Below are 12,260 nucleotides of genomic sequence, written 5' to 3' on the forward strand. Positions count from 1 at the left end.
AGAATAAGGAAAATAAAAATAAAATGACCATCATGCAATGTCTCAAAGTGGATTTTTATAGGTGTAATATTTAGGAGTTATAATTTTTATATTAAATATTTTGAAGGTTATGAATATAAAAGGTTAGGAGTTATATTATTAAATTAAAAATTAGATGTTATATATATTATTAAAAGGTTAGGAGGTGTAATGCTCATTAAGTTACTTATTAATAGCAATATATATGTACACATAATATTATTGTGTAAAAAATAATAATTTAAAAAACCCTTTTTTTTAAAAAAAATATATATATTTTTCTCAACATTGAGGCATGCCACATAGGCGGATTGAAGATCCTCATTTATATATATATATATATATATTGATTCATTCTTATCCAAATTATTAATGTGAGATCCCTTCTTTTTTCTTTTTTTTATTTAGTAAAAGTGAGACTTATTTTCGATTAAAAAAAATATTGATGCTATTTTTTAGAAAAAAATACAAGTTACGATATTAGTTCTCTTCTTTTCGAGAATTTTTCTTTGTTTGACCTAATTAAATAAGAAATATTTAGCGTTTGAATTGACTTAAAAAGTTGATTAAATTATTTAAGGGATGTTTGGCAAAAATGAAGATAACCTAAAATAAGTAAAAGAAATGAAAATAAGTTAGAAATTATTTGACAAGGTCAAAATGATTAAAATAAGTTTTAAAATGACTCAAAATAAGTCAAAAATCAAAAGTTGATATCCTTTTTTTTACTTAAATATTATTTTAGTTTGAATTTTTACTTTTTACTTAAAAGCTTATTTTTTATACTTAATCCAAACGTACTCTAATATTTGAGGTGATTCTAAATTGAGACAAAAAAATGATTTAAACTCTTAATGGAAGAGACGAAAAAGGTTTTAAAATAAACTTTAACATATTAGATAAAGGAAAGTCATTTTCTGGAAATCGTTATTTTATAAAATAAATGATTTTCTTATTTTTTTTTTTTAGTTAGTAAACAAGATAATATTAATTTAAAAGTTAAGTATTTTTCTATATATAATTTATTTTCAAATATTTTAATCAATTAAATTTATGAAATTAAAAAATATTTTCCTCGTAACAAACCCTCCGTATTTAAGAAATATCTTTATTCCACTTATTCGATGAAATGTGCCCCTTTTCTAGCTTTTGAATAAAAAATGTCTTCACAATATTAAAATAATTGGAGATTGTGCTCCTTCCTAATGGATCAACCTTTTTAATGTTATTCTCAAACTTAAAATTATTAGTTAATTACAACAAAATTATATGATATATAAATACTTTTTACTTAGATATTTAAATAACATTATGAACTTGTGTATTCAAGCATTTAAATAGATCTAGTTGTTTCAATTTTGAACTTAGCAAAGATAGAAAAAACCATTTTGCAATGTCTAATGTTAATGGAGTTCGTATGATCCCGATACCAAAAAATAAAGGCTTTCATTTTTTTTTAAAAAAAAATTAGTTTTACTTCTTCCTTTTTCATTTTATATGACATCAATCAGAATATAAAGTTAAAATGTTATTTAAAGCTTTAATTAAGAAATAGTTGATACGAGAGAAGAAAAACAATTACTTAAATTTGAGAAAGTCAAGAAAGAATATTTAAATTTGAGTAAAACATATTGAATAAAAATGAATTGGTTAAATATATGTTTGATATAGTGTACTAAGTACTTGCTCCTAAATTATGCGCATTTCATAAATTAATATGGAACGTGCCGTTTATTAAGTTTATTATCTCCAAATATAAATACTTTAAACATATTAATGAATTTCTTAAGATAGATATAAAATTTGAATAAAATTACTTAATTAGATCAAACAACACACCTTCAACATATGTCATGAAAATAGTTGCTCTAACATAGCCAACCAACATATTTACACTATAGACCTACTTACCGATAAATTAGTAACAACAAGAAATACTAACAACAGTTTTCCATCTAATTGTCATGAACAGACATCTTAGCTAAGCTAACTCCCAACACCTAACAATTGACTGAAATAAGTTGTGATAATCACAAGTTGGCAGCAACCACCATTAACTCCCAGGTGGCGCGGCTCATTTAGTTGGAGCTGAGCGGGGAAAAAAACCTGGAGGAACTTCATCAAAAGGCTCGCGTTTGATTAGTAGAGGTAGTTCCTTGCAACCCTTGGAGGGTCTTGAAACCAAAGGAGTAACTGATTGAGATCCACTGCAGGTAGCAGCAGTAACAGTTTCTTTTATAGAGGTATCAAAACCGTTTCTGGTAGTTGTCGAGACAACAATGTCCAGCGTACCTACATTTTCTCCAGCTATCATGTCTATCTCCATTTCAACCTCATCCTGATAGCCCTCCATGTCAACCTTATTCGGTGTAGAGGCATCTTCATGCCCTGTCATGTCTATCTGCATTTCAACCTCATTGGCTGTACAGACATCTTTCCCCCCTATCATGTCTATCTCCATATCAATTATTTTGTTGCTGCCCCCTTCAGCACATCCATCTGTATCTTGTCCCGTGCGGTAAAATAATCCCCACAAGAAGTGCTTGTTATTCCATCCTGCAAGAACATCCACAAGGTGAGATGCAGCTCCAGAATTCAGCTAAGCTTCGTCTTTCTTGTGCAATTAATAATCAGATAGTCTCCTTAAAATTATCAGATCTTGAAGGGCAGGTCCTAATTAAATCACCAGCTCTTTTCAACATATGTACAAATATAAGTTACACATAAGCAAACACCAAGATTAATATGCCATTTCCACCTTCTACCACCAATACATTCCACCAACTTTATGTCTGACCAAATAACAGAAAATGTCTTAAGAAATGATCTTAGGTAAAATATCTTGGATGAAAATGATATTCATGAAAGACAATGTTGACATATCACCTAATATTTAATGACTAAGTTGTCTCCATTAGTTCGTGTCATTATTGCAAAGAGCTGCAGTCATATGTGAACAAGCAATTAAAACCCTCAAGTTTAACCTGATTTACACAAATATGGATCATACAAACAAACTGTTAGAAGCAGGGTTGCAAATTATAGGTAGCTAGACTTCTGGAAAAAGTTAACAATACTGACCTATGCCTACGTTTAGCTCCTTTGAAGTAAAGAAGGGTTACTCATTTGTGGTTTTCAGATAAGAGCAAACGAGGATGTAGATGGGTATAAGGCAGCCTTCCAAAATTTTAATGAACCTCCACAGCTAAAGTATGCATTCAATAGAACTCAGGCAAGTACATAAACTAACTTTCTAGACTGCGTGATGGAACTTAAACTTGCATTCGAGGGACACAAATACAGATAAAACAATCCAAGTTACATATTTTCAGCCCTCGGTTGAACAAAAGGAACAGATTTATCTGTTCTTTCTCATAAAAAATCAGAGGATGTACAATCAGCACTTCTAAGCTTGGCCTGATGACTTAACACATTAAAGCATTTATACTCAAATGAAACCAAACAAGTATCACCAATAAAAAGGCAAAAATTTCTGATAGACTGGAAAATTGATCTTCTACAGAGCATAATTCAATACACATATTACCTAAAAGTTCATTGAAAGGGAATAAGAAAATGAGAAAAGAGCATAGAGATTATGAATGTACTTTGAGAATCACTGCACAGTGTTGTGGATGGAAGTATAAATAACTGAACATCATTGATAAGCGTCTTCATCATCAAATCTTTGATACACATGAACTCCACCAGAGCAATGTATATTTCAGACCTACATATAATGAGAAATGCAAATCAATTTCTACTTATCTACTAAAAACATTTCTGGGCAAGGGTGCACTTCTAATTTGCAACCCTTACCCCTTTTTGGATAGATATATGATAGAAGCTGAGAAATTGACTTTTCTAACCTTTCTGTATCACTTGCAAAGAAATACAATCCTATGTCTTCCTTACCCGGACAATGATGGTTGAATAGACTTGCCCAGATATCCCCACGTGGAACTAGTTCAAATTTGAGCGTATCAGGCAATAGCCCCGAGAACTCATACACCTTCCGTCTAACTTTGGAAGGAGGATGAGCCTGGATATAATTATTGAATATCCCAGGTGCAAGTTCCAGAGCACCTAAGATGTCAAAATTTCCCCTAAAAACGCAAAGAAGAAGAGAAAAGAAAACAGAGATGAGTTGAATTTGAACCTTTTTAGAGCTCAATTTACCTTGAGTTACTATGTTAGTAATTAATGTGCCTGATAAAGGGTACTTACTTCCAGGAAGGAACTAGAGCAGGATCACAAGGGTGTGTTGTAGATGAATTCATCATTCGACTCTCATTCACAGCATAGGGACTTCTATGCTCCAGAATGGCAGAACCAACCGGACCTAAAAAATAGGCTACATCAATTGGATGGAAGTACAAAAGTAAATAAAGTTTGTATGAAAGCTTTACAGATATTGATGGTGCAACAGAAATCATTTTGAAAGATAATATCAACTCCAAATATATCAACATCATTGTGTATATAAAATAATTAGAGTATATGATAGAAATGAAATTTATGAAGAGTGAAGGTATAAGAAGAGGACAAATAAAACCGAGTAATGAATACAAGAGATGTTGGTGACACTTAACCTTTAGATGACTGCACTTGTTTTTTGCCCTGTTCAGTGATTTTGGCATTTTGAGGACTCTGAGGTTTTGTATATCCTGCTGATCCTAAAGACCGCTGCATTGTGATCTTCTCAGGAAATAAAATTCGAGCTCTAGGTTTGCTGAAATTCCCTCGAGTCACAGTTGCCATGGATTTGGTTGACACAACTTTTGAGGAGGCAGTATTTATCAGCGGAGATCCATATTTCGTGATGCCTGATGACAGACCAAGTGCTTCTTCAACAGGTAGATATTTTGTTTTCCCAGTCTGTACCTCCTTTTCCCAGTTAATATAATGCCTGCCAGGAAATGTACTATGTTTCTTTGGTTGCACCGTACTCTGGCGAATCTTTGCTAAGGCATGTAATCTGGATCCCTCAGAATTATCATTTTCTAGTCCACGTGATGAAGACATTACCCCTTTGTCAATATGACATTCTTCACAACACCAATCCAGTGGTGCTTCTTCACTATAGCCCACCAAGCAATATCTGAAAGGAAAAGAAAAACAGATTTTTTTTAAAACTGTAAAAGATGCATGCAGTATTTAAGAGAATTAAATGCCCACAACATGCTTATGAAAGAATCAATGAATCATTAGGTGGAACCCAATATCCAATATCATTAGGATCCGGCAGTGAAGAATGCCAAAAAGATCAGACAACTTAAAGAGGTCTTTATTCTCCCTAAAAGGTAATATCACTTCCATTCAGGCTTTTAGTTCTATTCGCTTTTCACCACTATTTCGAATTCCAAAAAAGGGAAGCAAAGCTGATAATCCAGCTAGAATTTCCTTCAAGAGGAGCACCCCCTTAAGTAAAAAGATCAACTTCTCCCTTAGTGGCAAGTCAACCATAAAAGAAGTGGTTTGGGATTGGGACAATGTTTGAGGTTTACAAACAACATATAGGCGGTGATGAAGCAAGTACGGATCAGAGTCATAGCCTTCAGCTCGCCAGACTGCCCTTTCATACTAAAACTAGAGAGAGAGAGAGAGAGAGAACTTACTGATGCACGTCAGCACTCCTACACTGATAGCAGGTAATAATTGCTTCTTGAAAACCTATATCACCACAGATTACACAAATATTTTTCTGCAAATTCATAAGAAAAGACAGAAAGTCAGACACTAACCAACACTTGATCCAACTTAAGTGAAGCTCATAACCAACTCTTGATCCAATTAAGTAAACTTATATTTTTCTGGTTCTGGTCAAGATTACCATATGAATGGGATGAACAATGAGGGAAAATGTCATCAGTTATACAAAGGTAAATCATAATCAGCAAAATCATGTTTTGATCTTCATTTAGCTCACAGGCTTATATATGTAACATAAATCCCCCCTTTGCAGCAGATGCATATCCAGTGCAAATACTCAAGAACTTTGGTTGTGCCAAAAATAATGGTGGCCAGGGAGTGGCTGATGCAAGGGCAACCAGTGGCAGGAACAATGCGGACTTTGTTTTCACAGGTGTTACATGGGTCCATGTTCTCAGTTCACAAAATGTACACCTATCTTCTGCCTCAGATGCCTAGGGTACTTGGAAGAGTCTTACATTGCAGGCTAAAGTTCATCCTAAATTCAAATTCATCCTATGGTTAGCTGTACAAAGAGAATGTCCACAGTGGAGGGACTACTCAAGTTTGGAACCAAGTACCCACCTGATTGTATCTTCTGTAGGCAGGTCTTGGAAACATTTGATCACTAATTTTTTGAATGTGGTAAGACGAATTTTCTATGGACAAGGTTGTGTACTCGGTTTGGGTTCCAAAGGCCTATTCTAGATTGGAATTCATCGCTGCATTGGGTGAGTACAATCGCAAGGATAAAGTCTGCAATAGTTCAAAAGTCACAACAGTAGCTTTTGCAATGATTATCACACTCATTTGCCGAGAAAGGAACACTTGCAGATTTCAACATCGAATATTAAATACTGATTTAGAATTTAAAGGAGGTGGTCCAGCGCACTCATCTACGTGGGAAAAACATAGTTCGAAGGCAATCTTTAATCCTAACTTTGAATGTTTATCCTTGATGTATTGATGTAACTAAAACTTGATTTTGTTGTATTCAGCATTAGTGATAGATACTTAGAGGTAGCAGTAGTCCTATGCTGCTTTGTTTTTATTGTAAATATCTTCTTTGGTCATTAATGAAAGTGATACTGTTAACTGAAAAGAAGTACTATCCAACCAAATTATTTTCCTAGGGTACTTTTTGGTTATATCTCATCCACAGAGAAACACCTCCCATACTCCTTAAGAAACACTTTAAGGATGTAGAGAACAGTAAAAGCTAGTGGTACAATACCAGTTTTCTTCCTGCCATTGTAAATAAATGACAAGAAATTCAATCTGCGTCTCTTTTGGTTAATCAGAAGACGGTTTATCTCTATACTTATTCTATGCAGGTTTGTTGGTTTGTACTTTAATCTTCTACATTGGACACAATTTACACTACCTCCCCTACTTCTTCTTTTGGAAAGGGAAGTTTTTTTTTTTCTTTTGACACGGTAACAGAGGGAAGGGGGGTTTCCAGAACAACAAAGACAACCTGTTGTAGTAAGAGCATAAACCTTGATGCACAAAATAAACCTCTCCAGTCTATTTGTCCATCTAAAGCAATATATCATATAATCTTTATCTTCGCAGCAAAAAGAAAAAGAAAAACCCAACCACAGTGAAGTATGTACTGATGTTAAACTATTTTCAACCTGAAACTTAACAAATCCGTAAGTTGACTTTGGAGTAAAGAAAACATCCTTAGTACAGAAACAGCAACATATCCTAATATGAGCAAGTATAGAATAAAAATAAATTAGGAGTTAGGACTTGGGAAATTGAACTACAACCAAAAATAATTAGGACAAAGCACCAAACAAACAGCAGTGTATTGATTACTATTGCTAATGGAGATAAAATTGAAGCTGCTAATAGTTGTGGGACAGTAATATACATCACAGATCACTGTAGCTGATACATTGTTTGACGATCACATCCGGAACTTTAGTACCACACTGTTGATGAAGGGAAAGAACAACACTTTGAGTAAATTACCAAGGTTTCTCTGAACTGAATTCAAGCTTCTTATAAAAGGAAAACATACTAGAGAAACTTACTTGGGAGTTGAGAACTTATGAAGTTCACACTGCCTATTCGCAGTATGTGCAACATGTCATCTCTTTACATCTGTTGGAACGTAACAATTTTTGAAAAAGATGAATATTTTATCCATCAAAGACTGTTAACCATAACAAATCATTTAGTGAGCTGGTCAAAGGTGCCAAATATTTGTACCACACGGTATGACCCTCAAATTAAGAAGATTTTCCTATCAGGTATTGGTTAAAGGCGCCATATGAACAAAGATTGTATTTGGTAACTGGTTTTGTTAAAGCCAAGACAAGTGAACATTGATAGAGAAATAGTATAGCAATAAGTTGGTGCTAGTACAACTTATATTCTCTTAAATTTGGGTTCACCTCATCATGGGAGTACTATTTCACATGTACTCACTTCTCTTTTGTCAAGGTACAACATCTTCTTGTGATGCACTTATGGACTCTCAGGGAGGCACTCCCTCGCTACGCACTCCACTCATACCATTGGCGTGTGGCTCTATTTATCATTGAGGCACTTTTGCTTATGAAGTCACATTTGTATATTTTTGGGTATAGTCAGGACCTTTGTTTCATGTGTGACTTAGAAATTCCATGGCCACCATACTCATGTAATGTTTGTTTTGTAAAATTCTTACCGTAGCCTCACATGGCTTTTTTTTAATTTATGATATTGTCGATTTTTTTGTTTTAACTTTCCACTTAATGAATTACTCAATGTCTTATAAGATGCTTTACCTTTCACTTCTATGTACCTATAATGTTCATAAGTTGTCAGAGAACTAGGATTTGTTGAGGACCACATATATAATTGAGAGACTAAACAGATATTTAAGAAGTTACCCTTTGATTCTACTCTTGATCATGCAATTGAGCTTAAAGCAATAAGTTCCAATGCCCACAAGTGTCGAATGAGTAAGTGATGACCGAGATTTGAAAGGCGCGAGTGATGACACCACCATTGGGCAAGATTATGGAGTGTTTGTTAGTAAGGGATGAGACTCGAGCATGAAACTGTAAATGTAGTGTGGGGCATGATTTCAGGAAGTCAAATATTAATTAAGTACTCAAGGAGGAGGATGTGATAACATCAATTATTATTGTTGGACGAACATTGAAGCTTGTGGAAAGACGTACAAAATGTATAAGCATACAAAGGATTTTCCAAGGACTGAAATTCCTTCGGCAAAGGACAGCCTGGTGCAATAAATTTCCTTATGTGTGGAGTCCGGAGAAAGGCCTGATCACAAGATTCTACTGTATACTGCATTTACCCTATATTCCTGCCATAACCCATTTCTACTGTATACAGCATTTACCATAAATTCCCGCAAAAACCCGTTTCCACCACACGAACCCATGACAAAAACCCATTTCTACTGTATACAACATTCACCCTACATTCCAGCAAAAAGACATTTCTACTGTATACAACATTTACCGTACATTCCTGCAAAAACCATTCTACTATATACAACATTTACACTATGTTCCTGCGATCAGCCGTTTCCACCACTCGAACCCAAGATCAGTACATTCCTGCAAAAACCCGTTTCTACTGTATATAACATTTACCCTACATTCCTGCAAAAAATCATTTCTACTGTATACATCATTTACCCTACATTCTTACAAAAACCTGTTTTCACCACTCGAACCCATGACCTCCTAGTCATGTGACAGCTACTTTACCACAAGAATCTACTAAGTCCAGCATTTACCCTACATTCTAGCAATCCTGCTAACACCCGTTTCCACCACTCGAACCCATGACCACTACATTCCGGCAAAACCCCACTTCTACCGTATACAACATTTACCCTACATTCCTGCAAAAACCCCATTTCTACTGTATACAGTATTTACCCTACATTCCTGCAAAAACCCAATTCTACTACATATAGCATTTACAATGCATTACTGCAATCACCTCTCGAACCCATGACATCCCAGTCACGTGACAGCGACTTTACCACAAGATTCTACTGTATACAGCATTACCTTGCATTCCTGCAAAGACCCGATTCCACCACTCAAACCCATGACAGTAATTCCTGCAAAAACCAATTTCTACTATATACATCATTCACCCTAAATCCCGGCAAAAACCCATTTTCACCGGTCGAACCCATGACCTCCTAGTCACATGACACCTACTTTACCAATTAAGTCAAAAAAGCTTCCGTTCCATCACTCGAACAAGTATTTATTTAGATTATATACACACATACTAAAAAATATAGTTTTTCCTCTGTAATGCTGCAGTACCTTTACAACATGCAACACAAAACTAAACCAAAGATAAACTTAGCAACTGGTTCAATTCATACCGATGGATGAACCTAGTAAAATAAGAAACCCTTTAAAAATATACTAGAATAAAATATTCTCGAATAAAATAGAATACAATGAAACACATCTTTCACAATAAATACTACTTAAATTAAACACTCCACATTTACAACATTTCCCATAAAAGCTTAAAAAAGACCAAACGCTTAATCCCAAGGATCATCATCATCCCAAAAAAGATTGTCAATCTTTGCCAAGAAAAAAAAAAAAGAAACAAGTACAGAATCACATTAACTTTAGGTATGGGGAAAAACAAACAAGTATAATAATATAAAATGAGTAGAGTTTCACCATGTGGGCCTGATGAATGCTGTGTTGTTCCTTTTGCCTAGGAGAAAGAGTGGCCATTTGAGCTCCACGACGGACAAACAAAGAACAAAAAGTTCAAAAATGGTCCTACAAGCACACAATTTACGGGCTAAAATTTTGAAGTTTAGACAACAAAAAAAGTAAATGCTTTTCTGCAGAGACTACTGTGGAATACAAAGGGATTCTTTCTCATTAACGTCCTCCATTTTTTCATAATTCTTCATTTGTCACCCTGTTGTTTAGGTAATGTCACTTGTATGTTTTGATACTACTAATAAATTTGGGGTAATAACGTAACAGGTCCTAAAAAAATTTAAAAGAAAAAAAAGGACTCATATTTTGGCATTTAGCTTTAAATTAAATGTGAGGAGTCATGTATTCTAACTCTTTTCGTCTAATAATATTTCTCAGCTATTTACTTTACGCATTTTAAAAAAATTATAAGCAAAAGGAATGCCTAAATGATCACAAAATTTAACCAAAATTTGGTTAAAAAGTTAAGAAGATTATAATTTTTTTTTATTTTAAAATATACTGATTTTTTTCATGTTTAATTAACAGATATTAAAATTAAAACGATAAAAATATTTTAAAAAATAAAATAAAATAGTGTGAAATACGTTGTTTCACTTTCCGGCCAAAATATTTTTTTCTTTACTATATTGTTTTTAAAATATAATAAATATATGTCTTGAAAATTATAATAGAGAAATAATTATAATTAATTATAAAAGTAGATTATAAATTAAGTGTCAAATTATTTAATAATTTCATAGAGTGAATAAATATCATTGGACATCTTAAATAAAATAATGAATAATGAATAATTAATATTGAACAAATAAAATATAGTAATAAATTTGGGGTAAAATCGTTGTACCCAAAAAAAAAAAGACTCATATTTTGGCTTAAAACTTTAAATGTGAGAAGTTATGTACCCTAAGTTAGTACTAAAGTTAATGCTTTATGCTATTTGGTATGAGAGAAGTCTACATCAAAAAATTCATTATGACGAAGAAGTTTGTGCGTGTGTTTGGTATTAACCGAAAATATATTTAACGAAAAATATTTTTTAAAAATTTACACACGTATAATTGATTATGTTAATGATATTACAGATGGATTAAAAAGTTTTCACATATTATCATATTAATTCGATTGAAAAAGATTTTTATTTTAAATTTAAAAATTTTATAATATAAATTTCACATATCACAAAAAATAAAGACATTCATTTGTCAAAGTGATAATTAATTTAACAAACTTATTTATAACTCTTCTGATTTTTCATTTATGACTATGCTTAGCCATTTATGAAAAACATAGTAAAATTAGCTAAAATTTAGATTCATGCGTCTTTTTACAAAAACAAGAAAAAGCAAAAGAAATCACGTGTTATTGGTTTATTTTTTAAAATAAATACTGAATACTCCTGTAACTTTTTCTTTTTTCGGAATATTGTTGGTTTTATTTGGGCAAAATAATTTGATAAACCTTTAAATTTGTATGTGTTTTATATAGTAAATTATTGTATTTAAATATTTATCAACTAAACTTTTAAATTCCATTAAAATAATACTTTTTAAATCCCTCTAACCATTTGTGCAATTCACTCTTTTTTATTCAAGTGACATGTTATATTCACATCAAATATATTAATTATTTTCAAAATTATTCAATTACGGACAAAATAATAAAATTTATTAAATTCTTTAAATAAAATCAATACATTTTCTCTATTCTCACTGTTTCACGAATCACGCCCAAAGTCGTCGCCGTTGCCGCCATAGCCATGTTTATCAGCGAAATCACTTGTATTCCTTCCGCTTTAATCCCGCCATATCATCA

General features: G+C 32.8%; 1 protein-coding gene across 5 annotated transcripts; it reads right to left on the bottom strand.

The window, feature by feature from the left end:
- Positions 1 to 1,809: 1,809 nt before the first annotated feature.
- Positions 1,810 to 10,670, bottom strand: LOC101268270 (PHD finger-containing protein 1). Of its 5 annotated transcripts, XM_026030103.2 has the most exons (10): positions 8,889 to 10,366; positions 8,595 to 8,765; positions 7,752 to 7,821; positions 7,589 to 7,649; positions 5,637 to 5,722; positions 4,611 to 5,119; positions 4,246 to 4,360; positions 3,888 to 4,124; positions 3,627 to 3,748; positions 1,810 to 2,574 (listed from the first exon to the last, which is right to left on the bottom strand). In XM_026030103.2, the coding sequence occupies exons 6-10, from the start codon at positions 5,041 to 5,043 to the stop codon at positions 2,093 to 2,095; spliced, it is 1,389 nt and encodes a 462-aa protein (XP_025885888.1). In that variant the 5' UTR covers positions 5,044 to 5,119; positions 5,637 to 5,722; positions 7,589 to 7,649; positions 7,752 to 7,821; positions 8,595 to 8,765; positions 8,889 to 10,366; the 3' UTR covers positions 1,810 to 2,092. The 5 variants fall into 5 exon arrangements, with proteins under 5 accessions (XP_025885888.1, XP_019068613.1, XP_069151417.1 ...); XM_019213068.3 differs by lacking the exons at positions 8,595 to 8,765; positions 8,889 to 10,366 and adding an exon at positions 10,395 to 10,669; XM_069295316.1 differs by having other exon boundaries at positions 7,589 to 7,821; positions 8,595 to 10,366.
- Positions 10,671 to 12,260: the final 1,590 nt, after the last annotated feature.

This window comes from Solanum lycopersicum, chromosome 3 (genome assembly GCF_036512215.1).
Source record: "Solanum lycopersicum chromosome 3, SLM_r2.1".
Classification (NCBI taxonomy): Eukaryota; Viridiplantae; Streptophyta; class Magnoliopsida; order Solanales; family Solanaceae; genus Solanum; species Solanum lycopersicum.

What these genes read in the sequence shown, in the direction of transcription:
- LOC101268270 (XM_004236451.5), bottom strand. Translation starts at nt 10,451, where the DNA reads ATGGCCACTCTTTCTCCTAGGCAAAAGGAACAACACAGCATTCATCAG. An exon ending in GCATTCATCAGGCCCACATG is followed by an intron (nt 5,723 to 10,394) that starts GTGAAACTCTAC and finishes ATGAATTTGCAG; the next exon opens with AAAAATATTTGTGTAATCTG. An exon ending in ACAAGTGCAGTCATCTAAAG is followed by an intron (nt 4,361 to 4,610) that starts GTTAAGTGTCAC and finishes CCTATTTTTTAG; the next exon opens with GTCCGGTTGGTTCTGCCATT.